The sequence below is a fragment of the Mercenaria mercenaria genome, chromosome 16 (genome assembly GCF_021730395.1).
Source record: "Mercenaria mercenaria strain notata chromosome 16, MADL_Memer_1, whole genome shotgun sequence".
Lineage (NCBI taxonomy): Eukaryota > Metazoa > Mollusca > Bivalvia > Venerida > Veneridae > Mercenaria > Mercenaria mercenaria.
The window spans coordinates 72,057,503-72,076,206 of record NC_069376.1 but is presented as its reverse complement, the minus strand read 5'-3'; the positions used below and the strand labels follow the sequence as shown (position 1 = coordinate 72,076,206).

Here is an 18,704-nt window from a genome sequence, read left to right as displayed (position 1 = left end):
AATAAAAAGAATTCGTCGAATTTCGAGGCAGAATTGAAATTAGATCCAGCAGGATGACCGAAATTCAAATGTTTTGAGGGGAGCGGTCGTCCAGTGGATAATGTGTCGGCCGCTCAACCCAGGGATCATGGGTTCGAGCACCAAAGGGGTCACGACCATGACTTCTCATATGACACCAGTACTGGTTTTTCCAGGAAGCTGACTGTTGATAGTTTCACATTCAATACCAGTTTTAAATTCGATTGCTTTGAAAATTCGAGCATGCTTGAAATATAATACCGGGAATAATATATTTAGATTTTTAACAAAGAGCTGTGTTCAATAAACGCTTGATGCCCCCGGTGGCATCCTTGTCGATACAAAGCAACCTAAGTCCAAAACGAGGTCAAGTTCAAGGTCAAGGTCAAACTGAGGTCAGGTGATGTCTAAAGATGAGGAACGGTCACAGGTTACATCTACATTAGTATCAAGTCATTCTAGTAAGGGGTATTGATGCTAGACGAAACGGTCCCATTTGGTTAACCTCTTACGGACGGACGGACGGACGAACGGACGGACAGGACAATCACTATAATGCCTCCCGCATCAGTAGATGCCGGGGGCATAAAAACTTGAATTTCGATATATCCGATCTTGCACGATGTTCAGCTTTTCAAAATTTGAAGTACGATTTTCGAGATGGCTCGACACTAATTGCTTGCTCGATATTTGACTTTTTCATTTCAATATCAATCTTGGAACAGGCTGTTTATTCAATATGAGATCGAAATTTGGCTTTTGGAATATTATAAATTTCGATCAATGCGCTGGCCCGAACTTAAAAGCTATTTTAAAATTTGACGTTTTTCGATCTTCAGGTGTAGCTTAGGATCAAAATTCGATAAGTTATGAAGTTGAATTTCGATCTTCGAGCTGACATAAAATTCTAAGCTAGTTGGACACCGCTCACGACATAATAATAAATGTGCAGTTATTTGATTATATAAAAATCTACTTAAAATCTTTATTTCATAATCATGAACATCAAAGAAAGTATTATAAAAGCGAGTTTCCATCTGATTGTAAGAAAGTAGAAATTACTTTTGGAAAGTCATTGTTTGGTTTTATAATAATAATGTGTTTCTTGAGAATACCGTTATAAATGGTATTCTGATTAAACCACCAACTACCATTTAGGTTTCTATTTTCTAATCTATCTTTGCAATCACTGTAAATTAGACTTAACAATATCCCTAAATCCATATGATCAAAAGTATTAATGTAACGGTACATTGGCGAAGAAGGGTTAGACATCGGCCTGAAATACGGAGTAGGCCGAAAACTAGCGAACAGTCTCGACAGCCGATTTACCTGACCAAACGTATTATCGGCTTTTGTGGTGATTTTCACGATGGGTCTAATTTTTCCATATGTGTGTTTGTCGAAAATAGCTTTAAGCTTATGTTATATGTTGTACTTATCTGACGTTAATTTTTTTTCTTGTACTTTATAACCAGTGTATGAAACGTTGCTATAAAGTTACAGTTATTGCATGCATGCGTGCGTGTGTGCGTTAATGTAAGCATTTAAAAAAAAAAATAGCACCTTACTTTGGGTTGGAAATAAATTGAATATGAAAATGTAACAACGATTTCCGTTAGTCATCTTTATTTACTCAAGCAGTAAAACAAATTTATGCAAGTTTCGTATTATTATCTCAATGTAACCAAGGTATATATCTTACTATCACTTTTTTTCTGTTTGGTGGCGTAGAAAATTAAAACACATTGTTTTTGGAATCTTAATTTCACCAGTGTCAAATATAATATCGTTTATAAATATTAAACCAGAGTCAATCCATGATTGAAATAACAGACATTTTCCATTGTGTTTTATATAACGATTCCCCCAAATAATTTGTTTCCTTAAGTCATAAAATGTTTTTAGTGTTTTTGTTTTTGCTTTGTCGGTTTGCTTTAATTCTATCCAAATTTCAATGAGGTTTTTGTAAAATGATGGAATAGACAAACTTGCTGTTGGTAAACTTTTAGAAGAATCAGTATTCATATTAAATACTAGGAAATTTTTACCAAATTGGTTTAAGAAAAATTTGGGTATCAGTTTCCAATTTGCATTGTCTAATACTTTTAAGCTTTTAACCCATTTAACTGTTATTGATTTATAATAGGAATAAATATCAATCATATCTAGTCCTCCTTCTAATTTATGACCGATTGTTGTTGTTCTTTTGATTTTGTCGTTTTTGCCTTTCCATAGAAACTTAAAAAATAACGAATTGAACTCATTCAAAACAGACTTTGGAGGGATTACATTTTGCAGTAAATATGTAATTTTGGGTAATATAATTGATTTAATGATTAAGATTTTACCGTACATAGTCAAATTTCTTTTGTTCCCGGCGTTAATAAGAGACTGACACGCTGCTAACTTTTCGTCCCAATTTAATTTATCACTTTCATTTTTGTCATTTCCAAAATAAATTCCTAAAGCTTTAACATGTAGATTTGTAATTTTTATTGCAAATCTTATTTTATATCTAAATGACGAATTTGAAAACACAATTAACTATAATGCTTCTAACCCTAACCCAACATCATACATAATATGTAAAATGTGACTAGTTTTATCAAGACAACAAATATTAACATTAAGTTGTACAAGTTGTACTTATATTGTTCTTACTCGTATTATATATATGGGATGTGCCTTTTCATTTTATCGAATGGTCTGATTATTACATATAGTCGTACATACACATAGCAAAATCTATACATTTCAATGACCTCCAAAGAAAATAGTAATTAAATTTTATATTACGATATTTTAGTTTTAATCAACTATTATGAAAATAGGAATATTAGTCCGTATACTTTGAAAGGTTTTTTTTTAAAGAATATGTGATTGTGTATTCAAGTTACTATGTAATCAAGAAAGTATTGCTCAGATGTATATTTCATATATTGTCTCATACTCAAATGTCAATGTGTGTTATTACTAATGTATAATTATGTTGAAATGAAAAAATAAACGGGTTGTTCCACGTTTGTGAAACAAGTCCAAAAAGAAAAAAAAAACAAACAAATATTAACAGTTATTATGATTCTGTTCTGTTCTATTATGCATCATCAGAGATGGGGTTTTAAACATTTTGAACAATTTCTGAACACAATCCAAATCTAAAAGACTTAAGAAAAGTAAAAGTTTATCTTTTTAATCCCGAAAAAAACACCAGAGCCAATTTTGAAATCATATCCTGTTTTTATAGATAAATTATAATCTCCTTTCTTCTAATATTATTTTCTGTACTCATATTCCGGCATTACCGGACCTATAGACAGTCCTATACGGGTTGTCTAGAGACCCCGTAACCGGACCTCTAGACTCCGAGTCTAAGGATCTGTTAATGGACCAATAGCCACTGCCTTTTAAGAAAGAAGACTTGATTATTGGTGATATTGAGACCCACTGGGCCACCAAATCCCTGTGGGGTGTTTGTTGGGAGGTGCATCCAGCGACATCAACCCTCTTATAAGAGACGTTGCTTCACCTTTATTTTAGGCAACACGTACATGTCTCGGATCACTGCCATTTAGGTATCATTGACAGTAAAAAGTGACCCATTTTTGCCCCAGAGTTATTGGACATTTTGGTTTATCCTCTATGGAAATTGTATAAAGGTAAATTATCTTCACCATCAGCTTAAAAAAATCTCTTTAACGACATGCCAGGTGACATGGCGGTGGTCTGTACTGTTATACTGTGTCTGAAAGGGTCGATGGACCGAGACAACTTGGGTAATATTATTAAAGAATGCGATAATAACAAGTAACATGAACAATTTACATCGACTTAGAAGCAATTTCGTGAAGAATAAAAGTAATTAGTGGCCTAAGGTCTAGTGGTAACACGCTTGCTGTCAATCCAGAGGTCCGGGGTTCGAATCCCGGTCCAGGCACTGGAAATTTCTGAGATGCTCTTGAGAGTCTCCCACCTAACTTAGAGGCCTGTACTGGTTCTTCCAAGGAAAGACGGCTTCGCGTGTATCGGTGTTATACACCGGGCACGTTAAAGAACCAGACTGTCTATTCGCAAAGAGCTGGGCTAAGTTAGCCGGACAAGTCTGTATCTAAAAGAAGGTTTTCTGTCTATCTGTTCTAGGGGCTTAATCGCACTCTGTCCCTCTGGTCAGATCGCTCTGTGTCTGTACTAGTAGAGGATGAATTTCGCACCCTGTGTGGCTGCGTTTGCTACATGTAAAGCGCATTTGAACGTGTTTAACATGAAAAAGGCGCTATATCCATCTGGTTTAATAATAAAAAATAATATAAAAAGATGCCATGCGTCAGCAAATTTACCGTTTCTAACGGGTTTTCAGCCTTATATAACATGACATAACATAACATAACATATTCTTTATTCAACATAAAATTGTATACATACAATTTATAGTCAAACAGTATTTGTGTAAAGCGTAACACATGACAGCAGTTTCAAACATTTAACTAAAAACTAAACATACGAAATATCTCATTTGTAATTTGTACAGACAACCTCAAGCATCTATAGACTTCTGGATAAAACTGAACAATTCCTTAGAAAAAGCTCTTGATATGTGTGATAGATTAATGTTAGTAGAAGATATAAATGAGGACCAACTGAACATCAACAATCACAAATTTAAAGATATTTTTCTAATCAATGATTTACATAACATAATTAAAGAACCAACAAGAATTTCAAATCATTCATCGACCCTTATTGATCCTATTGCTATTTCTAATACTATTGAAGTTTACAATTCCGGTGTCTTTTTAACTCCGGCAGAAATAAGTGACCATTTTGGAACTTATGCATATATAAAATACCCTAATTATATACCTATAGCGTATAAACGAGAGGTTTGGAACTATAATCGCGGTAATTTTGATGAACTTAATAATTTGATTCAAAGTAATGACTGGTCATTTTTAAATTCGAATTCGATAGATGTGGCATGTGAATCTTTTACAAACGTTTTTATCGAATTAGCTAAACAATGTATTCCGACATCTCTTGTTACAATAAGACCACATGATAGACCATGGTATGATTCCGAAATTCGCAGAGCTTCAAGAAAACGTGACCGTTTAAAGAAAAAAGCTCTGCAGACTAATAGTGTATCTGATTGGAATTCTTTTAAGCGCATTAGAAACAAGGTAAACAAATTAAAGCATCATGCTAAGGAAAGTTTTTATAACAATTTAGAATTTTCTTTGGAGGAAACAAAATCGACTAGTCCGAAGTTTTATTGGAAAACAGTAAAAACGCTTATTAAAAACAATAGTAGTGCTAGCAACAATAATATACCAACATTAGTTGTCGAAAATAATGGAGATGGTATTTACTATACCACTGATAACGAAAAGGCAAACTGTTTTAATGAGTATTTTTCCTCTGTGTCAAGAGTTGATGATTCTAATGCACATTTACCTAACTTTATGTTAAAAACAAATTCTACCTTACATATATCTCCTATAACTGAAAGTGAAATTGCTGACATTATATCTTCATTATTAACTAATAAAGCTGTAGGTCCGGACCATATAAGTCATAGGTTACTTAAAGAAACACGTTTAACAGTTGCAAAACCTCTTAGTATCATATATAACAGATCTGTTCATGAAGGTGTTTATCCCAGTGCTTGGAAACTTGCTAAAGTAATGCCCCTTTTCAAAAAAGGAATAAAAAATAATCCATCGAATTACAGACCTATTTCCTTAATAAGTTGTGTCGGAAAAGTCATGGAAAGAGTAATTTTTAAACGTATCTATAACCATTTATACTCCAATAATTTGATTTATTCCCTACAATCTGGCTTTTTACCTGGTCATTCAACTGTCTTTCAGCTAGTAGATATGTATCACCAACTATGTGAATCTTTTGACGAGAGAAAATCAACTTGCATTGTTTTCTGTGATATATCTAAGGCATTTGATAGAGTTTGGCACCGTGGTCTTCTTTTTAAACTTAAGCAATACGGCCTAGATGATACTCTACTTAGTTGGTTTGAGAGTTATCTTTTGAATCGCAAACAGTCTGTCTTTGTTGGTAGTGAAACCTCGAGAATACTCCCACTAAATGCTGGCGTTCCACAGGGCTCGGTCCTTGGACCTCTACTTTTTTTAATCTATGTAAACGACATAGCTGAAAATCTTTTAAGCATTACCCGTTTGTTTGCAGATGACAGCTCCTTAGCTGTAACTTCTTATGATGTGAATTACATAGAATCTGTATTAAATAGTGATCTAACCACAATTTTCCAGTGGTCCAAACAGTGGTTAGTTGATTTTAATCCTAACAAAACTGAAGTAATGTTTTTTTCTAATCTACAAGTAAAGCCATCTCTTTATTTTAATGGTATTTTACTAGATTATGTTGATTTTCATAAACATTTAGGTTTAACTTTATCGTCCGATCTTAAATGGCACGAGCATATTAGCCACATAGAAAAGTCTGCATCGAAAGTTTTGAGTTCTATGAGAGCACTAAAATTCAAGTTAAAAAGGTCTACTCTAAATCAAATTTATATTTCATATATGAGACCTATATTAGAGTATGCATCTATCGTTTGGGATGGATGCACTGTTCAACAAAAACAATCCTTAGAAAAATTACAATATGAAGCGGCACGTATAGTTACGGGATTAACCAGGTCTGTCTCAATACAAAATTTAGTTCAAGAAATAGGATGGGTCTCCTTAGAGGACAGACGAAATATTCAAAAGCTTATTACAGTTTATAAAGCTAAAAATAGTCTACTCCCTGAATTCTTGTCAAATATTTTTCCTCCTGTTGTAGCAGAGATATCTAATTACCCTTTGAGAAACAATGATAACTATGTAACAATAGCTCGAAGAACTCAGATTTATAGTAACTCATTTATACCGTCATCTACCGACCTATGGAATTCACTTGATATAAATATTAGAAATTCTGAATCCCTTAATATATTTAAATCAAGGCTAAAAGATTTGTTCAAAGCACCAACAATCCCCAAACACTTTGTGATTGGTAAAAGACTGCCCTCAATATTACATGCAAGGTTAAGAAACCGATGCAGTAATCTGGCCCCGTGTTCACAAAACATTTTCAGTCTCAGCTGAGTTTGATAACGAAACTTTATTTGTTATTTATATCTAAATAGCAAACTTAAAACTAAATTTGAAGTTAATAATTATTTCCAAGTGACTATTCAGTATTGATGGTCAGTCTCAGCTGGAATGTAACCTTGCAGCTTTAGTAATATTGATATCAAAATTTCAAACTCAAACTCAGCTGAGACTGAAAAATGTTTTGTGAACACGGGGCCTGAATAATGATTTATACAGGAATCATTTAAGAGATAATCCCAGTTGTGACTGTGGGTATCCCATCGAGAATGCTGAACATTATTTCTTTCAGTGTATGAAATTTAGAGAACAAAGAATCGACCTATTTCACGAAACCAGAACTTTTCATCCTTTAAATGACACACTGCTATTATTTGGATCTGACATGTACTCAGACGAAACCAATACAATAATTACTTTGGCGGTGCATAAATTTATCATCAATTCTAATCGTTTTCAGTGAGAATATCTTTGACTTGTAATTTCTACCAGTACCTAACATTTGATATTGATTATTAATCAAACCTCAACTTATCGCAAACGAATACAGTTACTCCTGCCCTTGCCTAGCTTCTGGGAAACAGATCCATGATGAAAAATAGCAATATCAACATCATATATAACATTAAACTAGCTACTTTTTTCTATTTTAGTTTCAGTCATACTTTGGTCTTTTCTTCATTCAAACTTTTGTAATACATGTTTATTTCGTAAAAGTAATTAATTTTATGCAATTGTTAATTTTCGAGGGAAGGGCCGTTTACTAATGTTGGCAGAACTTGTGGTCCGACCCTATTGCTATAATTCAATCGATTGTTAATATCCATATGTTGATGTAATGATATAAATACATGTATTATAAGCAATAAAATATGTTTAAACTAAACTAAACATTTAACTGAGAAGAATCAGTAGAATAAAACCTATTAGACAATTATATCATAAGTCCCGACAATAAAAGGGTATGAAAGAGAACTTGATCATAAACTATTCTTATCAACACAACTAAATGCAGGGTACGTAACTATTGATAAAAATAAAAAACAGATTGCAGAGGTTATTTCCCTTGCATTGTCTAGTTAAGGTAGCAGTTGGTAGTTTCCAGCCACAGATTCAAAATCTGTCATTAGAGATAAAACCTTGAAGTGAAGGCTGTTTTGATGTTTGAAATATTTGTTGATGTGAGTTTGTGATTAACAAGTTTAAGAATGTTATGTTGCAGAAATTCTGGCAGATGCGAATGTAAGCTTGATGGCATTATTTTCGTATAACTGCTTGAAATGCGTATATACCATTATCAGCATTCATCTTCTCGTGAACTATCAAATATCATATTAGGCCTCACATAGTTGAAAATAGTGAAAAAGTAATCGGTTGACAGGTATTTTTGTCCAGCGCTGCAAGTAATACTTGAAACTGAGTACAGAATGCAAGTGGCCATTTGGCTTTATCATTTCCCCTAACATTTTAAGGCCAGTTGGAAAAATGGCTAATTTGGGCTGAAATGTCATGTATTGTCGCGGGCAGAAATTATCTTTCAGGTGGCTTGTGGATTTAAAAATCTATGCTTTGTATGAAGTTTACTATGTATTTTATTTCTTCTTCAAGTAAGATGTAAACAGGTATCTTTTTATTTTCAGGTCTGCATCTCGTAAGATATCAGAAGCCGTCTGACTTGGCCACATCGCTCGGAAGTCCGAAATACTAGAAAAAACCGGCATCTGCTACCTAAACTAGTTTGTGTATATAATGGGTGTTGTTGGACCTCCGTTGAGACGTGACTGTAATTTTAGCATATGTAAATACTAAGGCAACTGTAAGTCACGACAGTCAATGTTCGAAATTCAACAATATATAAATAAAATAAGTGGCTTGCCTTTACGTATATACATCGGTATCGAAATCACATTATTTCGTGTTTCATCCTCATAACTCAATGATATTATAATAATAAAAGAGTTAAACGAGAGCATTCGCAAATAGATTTACGCTAAAGCAGTAAGTTATATATTAGTATTTAAGATTATAGTCCATTTTGGCTGATATATAACAGGACAAATAGGTACATGTATATAATAAGCAGTACCCCGATCTGCAATGATGTATTAGGCTCTCGTGGAGATGATTTTACTGTGTAAATACATTCGAATATAAACTATATCATAACAAATACAAAATACAGTTGTTTGTAATAACTTCTGGACATGTCGCAATAACCCATTTATTCTTACTTAATAACAAACAGCTATCTTACTGTATCTTAATATTCTAATATTTTATTAATCTTATCTGATGTCTGATCTTTTTTTTAATGCTTACTAAATAATTTATTCACAATGGTATTTATGCTCATTTATGTTATATGTCATTAAACATCTTAATTTTTGTCGTATTTTTATGTATTTGTAAAACGCCATTGAATATGTTTTGCGTAAAAATAGGCGTTTAATCAAATAAAACAGTTTCAGTTTCAGTTTCAGTTTACCCCGATCTGCAATGATGTATTAGGCTCTCGTGGAGATTGCAAGACCGGATCACACTCGGCGCAGCCCCTCGTGGGATCTAAACATAGCAAAATCCACGAGAGCTGAATACAGGATTGCAGATCAATGCAATGTTATAATAACCCTGTTGAATTGTTGTGACTTTTTAAAATTGGGTTGAGGTCGTAAATGAATAAAATGGTATCGCAACATAATTTGAAATGTTTGTAAACATGTTACTGCGACGTAGTTCTAGGGTAAGGTGTAAATACTCGACGAAAAAGGCTAGGAAATCAGTTCGGGTTAGAGGTACGGAAGATTTAGAAATGGTTGTTAGGTTATTGTTCGGCTTCGAAGTATAATATTTTAAGTTTGGCGTGGGACAAAAAAACTGTTTGAGAAGCAGATGTATATATTTCTGGATAGATTCTTAGTATGGTCCATCTTGTAAATAAACCCGTGTGTGTTAAAAACTGCTGACTTTCTTAATCTAAAACGTAGAACTTTGTGAACACTAACATGTAAGTATGCACACAGCAGCTGCATACATTTCGAGGGCTGAGCGCGAAACTATTGTATCTTGTTCTTTATTTATATACAGTTACAATAGTTTCGCGCTCAGCCCACGATTTGTAAACAAGTCATTGACCAGGAAGTTCGAAAAAGTAATATAGAAAATAGAAAGAAAAATGCACTTGAATATTAATAACAAAACTGAATGATTCATTGTTTTATCATCCTTGATAAGTCGTGTGATTTAGCACGGTGCGCACTGTGAAAGCACAAAAAAAAAAAAAAAACAAAAAAAAAAAAAAAAAAAAAAAAAGGAAAATAAATAAAACATTGTTTTGGGTGAACAGAAAATGCCAAGTATCTGAAAAATATACCTTCTACATTGACTTAAAAATTCCTGTTTACTTTACGAAGGTCATGCCTCTTTCTCCACGCCCCTCCCCCAACCCTCGACCCCCTCCCCACATCTGAAATCTATATTATTAGGCCTAGAGCTAATCTTGGAGGAACGTCTGCAAGAACATTAAATATATCTTATTATCATATTAAGGCATCCGATCCACAAATAAGCAATTTCTATTTAACAATGCTATTAAAATTTATTACACAGACTACTCATTTCTAATCTCCGTTAAGTTTGAATGGATTTTTTTAACATTGACGTTCAAATTTCATATCGGATGTGTGACGTCATTTGCGACGTCAGTTTCATGTATGCCATCGCGTATAAAATTTTACTCAGGCTTTAAGAACAAATTTTACGGAAGAGCATTAGTGCCAGATGTATGTTATTTATTAACTCGAAATTTCGAGTTACTAACTACAATAGTTTAGGTTGATGTATAGGTCCTGGCCAAGATTAGGTACCTGGTGTATCCATTTTGGTAGCCCTACAGGGTCGTATAATTAAGATTACCGGGCAGCGTTTGCTCGTAGAAAATATCACTATTTAAACCATGTTTATTTATTTATTGATTTTGTTGGGTTTTACGTCGCACCGACACAATTATAAGTCATATGGCGACTTCCCAGCTTTTATGTTGGAGGAAGACCTCAGGTGCCTAAACCATTAAGTCTGGAAGGTTAGTTTATACATAATTTATTTTAGGTCGATTGTGAAGGAAGTTCTACAACTTATATTAATCACTCTCGACACCTCGTTCCTAATGGAAACCATCGCCACGAGGGTATGAGAGAGGAGGCCAGTTTCCCTTTTAATGCTGAGCGCCAAGCAAGGGAGCTACTGGTACCAGTTTTCACGTCTTTGGTATGACGCGGCCGGGAATCGAACCCACGACCTCCCGCACTCGAAGCGGACACTCTACCACTAGGCTATCGAGGCGGTTAAGTCTAAAGGGAAGGTTTCGACCTAGTTTGAGCCCATATGTCAATGAAATGTAGACATACCCTAAATGAAAGTGTAGTTATGAGTCTGACCAAGATCGGGTATCTAGACAGGTCTGGAGTTGAGGAGAGGTCATAGAAGGTGACCGGGAAGTATTCAAACTTAGAATATTTCACTATTTTGACCATATTTGGAAGGTTTTCGACCTAGCTCGAGCCCCTACCACCTGAGCATACTATACATGTAAATGAGGGTATATATCCTTGATAGAGTTTGAAATCTGGAGTAGCTCTAGAGGCTATGGTAGGTCATACATTGACGTATGGTAGTATATGTTCAAGTCCTTACATGTTCGGTACAATACATGGATGTGTAGATAGATGATTCCACTCCGAAGCGTCAAAAGTCTTCCATTACGTTTTTGACCCTTGACACACGGACAGACGTTCAAATTTTGCGGATAAAAGGGCAAGATAGTAACTCGAAATTCGAAGAACTCAAAATTTTGAGTTACTAACTAGTTACGTAAGTCGAAATTTTGAGTTACTAACTCGAAATTTCGAGTTAATAAAAAGCGCACCTGGCACTAATGCTCTTCCGTAAAATTTATATTATTTAATTAAGAAATAATAAGTTCCCAAACGTGGTTATCGAAATACGATTGAGTTTATGCGTGATTCAGCGTAGGCTGAGTGTAATTGTTGCAAGACGAAAAGTTTTCTAATAAATCACTGGATTATTATTCGATTTAACACGACAACTTGTATCAAAATGTTAAAAAGTGTAAACTACTTTATACGACCGTACTACGCACCTGGATCCGATGACGTCATTGCACGCGAGTGGTATATTGCAGAATAACCCGAGATAGATTTTGCTCTACATGTATATAGGTTATTTGCTGGTCGTGTTAGAATTTATGTTATACTTATAAGTATAGATGCGTATGTAATACAAAGGTTATTAGATTTGCATCGGGAAATATGCTCTCGTTCTTTCGCACGAAGGCGCGCAATATTTCTGCTACAGAACTCATGCATATTTCTGGATACAAATCTAACAGATCTAATCCATAAATATCAAATATTGATGCATGGTAAGCTCATATAATTTTGTTAACATAGTCATTTGAAAGTGTATTGTCTACTGAAAAAGTAAATACAAATTACATGACAAAATATATTATAGAGTTTTTATTTTACTTTATAATCTTCAAATACAGTGCAAGATTTATCATTTCGCAGTCAAAAAGCATGACTGTAATGATCCTTGCATATTATTTATGGTCATCTTTTTTTACTTATTCTTTTTCAGCAGACACAACTCTTTCAAATGATACCAAAAAAAAAAAAAAAAAAAAAAAAGAAACAACAGAAAACCCGTCGCCAATTTAATGCTTATAGACTATTAATATTATTTTATAGATCGTAGAAGACAAATGAGCTATTTGGCGTTGTGTAATCTACTTATCACTACTTATCTGTTTAAATTACTTCTTAAGCTGATTTTAAAGGTTCCCGCTTTCTGTTTTCTTGCCCGGACATATTCTAAGAACAAATACAAAAAATATAAATTTTATTTATATATGCTGTTTATACTTACAAGTGTTAGTTATCAATGTGTTTATCTTGGTCATTTAGTCATTGTATTTTGATCTTTTGGTCAGTCAATCTCTATATCCTGTTTTTTTCGGCTACATTACAAGAGTTTCATAAAAAACAGAAAGAAAACAAATACTAATTGGCTGATCAGCTGGCCAGTCAAACTCAACATCCTGGTTCTAGCACCAACGTCTTTGGCTTCCAAGAAGGTCAGAAATATAGAAACGTACGACATTGCTTTCATTGTTTTCGATTTGCATTCGATTTCCCGCAATTTCCACTTCATGAATCAGATTTCACGAATCACGATTTCACGAAAAAACTTCACGATTCATGATTTCACGATTTCATGATTTCACGATTTCTGACTTCACGATTTCCACTTCTGAATTCACGATTTCACTATTTCTGCTTCCTGAATTCACGATTCACTTCATGAATCACGATTTCACGATTTCCACTTCACGAATTCACGTTTCCACTTCACGAATTCACGATTCACAATTTCACTTCATGAATTCACGATTTCACGATTTCACGATTCACAATGGTGAAATCGTGAATTCATGAAGTGGAAACGTGAATTCATGAAGTGGAAATCGTGAATCGTGAATTCATGAAGTGGAAATCGTGAATTCGTGAAGTGGAAATTGCGAAATCGTGAATTCGTGAAGTAGAATCGTGATTCGTGAAGTGGAAATCGTGAATCATGAAGTTGAAATCGGAATCGAGAATTCGTGAAGTGGAATCGTGAATTCGTGAGTTGAATTGCGAAATCGTGAATTCGTGAAGTAGAAATCGTGAATTCGTGATGTGGAAATCGTGAAATCGTGAATTCATGAAGTGGAAATCGTGAATTCAGGAAGCAGAAATCGTGAATTCATGAAGTGGAAATCAAGAATCGTGAAATCGTGAAGTTTTTCGTGAATCGTGAATTCATGAGTGAAATCGTGAAATCGTGAATTCATGAAGTGGAATCGTGAAATCAGGAAGCAGAATCGTGAATTCGTGAATTCATGAAGTGAAATCGGAAATCAGAAGCAGAAATCGTGAAATAATGAAGTTGAAATGTCACCACGGGTCTTTCGTAACGTACACTGCTTTCATTGGCTTGTTCGTAAAAGAGAAGTAAAAATTAACGCTATAAAGTACGAGTTACGCCTGCAATTTTCACACTTTACGGAACTTTGGCATAGCTCTGAAAGTAAGTGCATGTTTTTTTACCTTTCATTTTCTTATTATCAATTTACGTTTGTAGACTGTAAGAGGCACGCATCCGTATATTTATAACATAATATTTTCTAAATAAAGATCGTCATTTTTTAAAATGTACAGCTATTTTGTATCAAATTTTTACTGTGACTACAACAGTTTTTTTCTTTACAAAAAAACAACAAAAAAACACAAAAAACTCACAGATTAAAATACTCTTTGTATTGCATAAATTTTAAGATAACTCCGAGCGTGTCCCTTGAAGTTTGCAAAATATGTATTAAATTCTATGAACATGTAAACAAGATTTTATGTATTTTTTTTTTTCGAAAAGGAAAAATATTTATCAGTAATTGTAAGTACCGGTAATAGGAATTTGCTTTGAAATACACCTAGCGTAGAGGGTATAAAATATGGACAATCTTTTTACTTTGTCTAACAAGCAATATAAAATTGATTCCAAAGAGAAGGAATTTAGCTCTACATTTTTCATTTTTCAAAAAGAAAATTATGAGATAAATGTTGGGAACAGGGCAGAACGTCGTTAGATGCACGATAAAATCCGATGCTTGCCCGATATAATAATATTTATACAGCATCATTTTTTTGTGATTTTTTTTTAAAAACCCAAATCTTTCAAAACCTTTGGTCATTATCTAAGCATTTATGGGTGTGTTTCTTATTAATTCTGCTCCAAAGTTATTTCATGTATGCTGCTGAATTGTAAATATAACCTGCAAACCCATGTGTTGCCATATTGGATAATTATCATTTGTTACGGAATAGATAACAAAAGTATACAAGCTCCAACTCCGTACAATGGTTCTAGTCGAGTACGGATTTAATGCAGGTATACAATTCGTATTAATGTGTTTTGTTGTGAAGGACGCAGTATCTATGATAATTTATCAGAGGTGCTTTTTAACATTTACACTTGGCTCATAGTACTAGTATCCAACGTATGCAATCAAATTGAGTCATTTTCTTATCAAATCCCTTGTGCAAATCATTAACAAATGTGTTTTGCAATTTATTCCAGTAGAAGTTTCTAAGAGGGATCAATAAGGTCGCAGACAACTATCTTTTTTAAAGAGTCTACTTGCTTCTGTTGCGGCAATGAAGCTAACCATAGTAGCAGCTCTCCTGGTTGCCATCACGGTAACATTGCATACTGCTGAGGCAAACATATTCCGACGGACCTGGAATTATGCACGTGACTTTGCCGGCGGATCACGTGACATGTGGCGAGCTTACAGGTATCTACGTTTTTTCTAATTTGTTATATGAAGACTATAGGCATACACACACTAAATAGGAAAATGGCGGATTCAAATAGTCCTCAGTTTCTTTTATTCTGTAGAGCTATTTTCCCTATTTTCTTTGCATTTTTTACTAAAATCTCATGACAGAACCCCATAGTGAAATAATAAAATGACAGAATTTGTCATGGAACATTAGGTCATACACCACCACTACAATTTGGGGTCTCATATTTTGCTGCGTTTGCAGTTTGTGTGTTTGAATAAAAATATTTTTCTTGCATCAAACATGACCTCACTTTCCTTTTAATTTTTATTCAGCACTGACAATATTCTTCAAGAAAATGTAATTAAAGACATAATTAAAATGGGTCCTGATGTGTTGCAGCCATTGGAAATATGTCAATTTTATCTAGAATAGAGAAGAACAGCCATTTAGTGTATTGTAACCTATAAAGGGCAGTACAGTTACAACTAAATCACCTACGTCCAAAAAAAAAAAAACTGTTGTGGTATACTACTTATGATTTAGGCAAGAACAATGTTCTTTTCGAATTGATTTGCTAAGATTTTTTGACCGAAAAGGCTTACAAATGCAACATTTTCTCACGTAGAAATTAAAAATTTCGCGAACAGTCATACTCCATGTAGGTTTATTGATATATCAATGGCAAAATGTTCAAAAATTATGTTGATGTTGGTCTACATTCGAACACAAGAACCACCCCCCACCACCCCATCACAACCACCACCTCCCCCGCCTCATTACACTTCCTCTATGTTTGTTATGTCTTATTATGGCACTACAATAAATGTTACGATTAAAGCAATCTCAATGTAAATTTTCAGGTAAGTGTATTACCTTTTAACACAGTTCAGACAGAAGTGTAACATTTGCCGATTGGTGATACTGACAGATGCGAGGTAACTGAGGACGTTGTCACACATGTAGCTTAAAATCTTGTCTCCGTTATTCAACATTCTTTTATTATTTCACTGCACTCTCAGTCATATTGTTTGTTTGCCGGTTGTATTGATTGAATCTTAATGTTTAAATCTACTGAGACAAGTTGTCAGTTACTTGCGGAGAAAAGATTCCGTTCGTGTACTTAACTCATTGTTGTATATGGCTACAAACTCAAATAAATCAGACAATCAAACCTTCATTTTATATATCCACATATTTATTTACCCACATAATTACTTAAGAGTCCCATTTTTGTGATGAGAGCATAGACTTTGCCCGTTCTGTTGTTACTGGATTCAATTCAGAACGTTACGAAGTTCCGCAACTCCGCGTTATTAAGGACTTACCATATGTATACATTTCCCTAGTAAATGTTTTCTATTTATTGCAGTGATATGCGCCGTGCGATCACCATAGGGGCAGATAAGTACTTTCACGCACGTGGAAATTATGAAGCTGCTCGGAGAGGCACGGGCGGTCGCCATGCCGCCACTTTGATCAGGTAAGTTGATGTATTCATAAATCATTTAAAAAGATCTTAACAATTTGTTTAGAACTTTAAGGGGTACTTTATATAAGCTACAACTGAGGATCTGATGTTGTTTTTAAATACCAATTGCTCAGATCACAAAATCCCAGACACTGATATAACACACCCTTAATATTTTAGCGATCTAGATGTATGTAGAAGATATGTGCAGTGATTTATATGTTATTACATAAAAAATCAAAAGCCTTGATAAAGTATATTTCTCGATTAAAAATGTCATTTCATCAGAAATGTATACATATTTAACGTAACACTGATACTGATAAAACAAAACCGGAACTAAACATTGTTATTATTCTGAAATGTCATGGCGCCCGGTTTATTGACGTTGATTTCGCTTGCTTTGTGTAAATACGCTGCTGTAAGAAAAGAGTGCTATAATTTTTGCTGTTATCTGTTGAATATGGATTCGATTACTGGCTGTGGATGCAGATGGCAATATCCGGCACTCAGCAGAGCCTCGTTACAACTTAACGGAATTACCCTCGAGCCGGATATTCTCGTCTTCACTACAACTGGCGAAATAATCTTATAATATTCTTCTCAGAATTTTCTCAATTATTGGCTAAACCAAAGAACAACTGTGGCATTCAAACTTTAGATTTAAGATTGATCAGACTTTATCCTTCTTCAGACGACCTAGTGCCATTTCTTTTACCGTGGTAGTAACTATATCTTTATATAAGATCAACCTATGTTACGTATTTTCAGCAATGCTAGAGAGTGGGTACAAGGTGGAAGCGGTCGTGGCGCACAGGACTCCGCTGCTGACCAGGAGGCTAACAGGTGGGGCCGTAATGGAGGTGACCCCAATAGATTCAGGCCAAATGGCCTTGACCGCCGCTACAAGTAGGGATAGAAAAACAACAGACAATGTACAACTAGCCTTAAGATTCTTAGACTGTTCTATGTTTTCTTTATGCTTTTCGTATCACTGATGCAACTTAATGATAGTGCCTCTGTATTACTCTCAAAATATGTTGACAGTGTTTGTGGAATCTTTTAATTGTATTGTTACATTACTTACAAAATATGTTGACAGTGCTTTCTGCATTACTCATAAAATCATTTTACAGTGTTTCTGTTTTGTTGACAGTGTTTCAATATTACATAGATTTTTTTGACAATGTCTCTGTATTATGTCTCTGCATTACTCATGAAATTTGTTGACAGTGTTTCCGCCATCTTTCTCTGATTTTAATTAAACGTCATTTCTGTTCATTCTTTTTGTCTCTTGTAAAAGTCAGCTCGGAAAAGAGGAGCAATATAGTCTGAACATCTTACAGTAGATACAAAAAGTAATTGATTTCGGTGTGCGGTGGTGTAACACATAGCAGCGGTGTTACAACAAGTGGCGGAGTAATAAACATCGGCATTTTAGGTCTAACTAAACTAAAGGAACCAGCGTGGGAGCCATCTGGTCTATCGCATAATGGCTGCCAGGTATTTGAACACTAATTTTTCACTTGGCATGGCAACAGAGGTCTAAATTGAAGCTAGTTTCTGTTTAAATTTCATTGTGGATGTATTGTTGACATTTTGGTCGGAAAAAATGGGAGAGCAGGTTGTATTTGGTGAAGTCAAGCTCAATTTTAGTATGAGTAGTACTTCCAGGTCACAGCAGTG

At 34.4% G+C, this 18,704-nt stretch overlaps 1 protein-coding gene across 2 annotated transcripts; it reads left to right on the top strand.

The window, feature by feature from the left end:
- Window positions 1-14,176: 14,176 nt before the first annotated feature.
- LOC128549790 (serum amyloid A-2 protein-like) lies at window positions 14,177-18,297 on the top strand. Of its 2 annotated transcripts, none has more exons than XM_053527369.1 (4): window positions 14,177-14,294; window positions 15,345-15,558; window positions 16,920-17,030; window positions 17,790-18,297. In XM_053527369.1, the coding sequence occupies exons 2-4, from the start codon at window positions 15,419-15,421 to the stop codon at window positions 17,929-17,931; spliced, it is 393 nt and encodes a 130-aa protein (XP_053383344.1). In that variant the 5' UTR covers window positions 14,177-14,294; window positions 15,345-15,418; the 3' UTR covers window positions 17,932-18,297. The 2 variants fall into 2 exon arrangements, with proteins under 2 accessions (XP_053383344.1, XP_053383343.1); XM_053527368.1 differs by having other exon boundaries at window positions 15,342-15,558.
- Window positions 18,298-18,704: the final 407 nt, after the last annotated feature.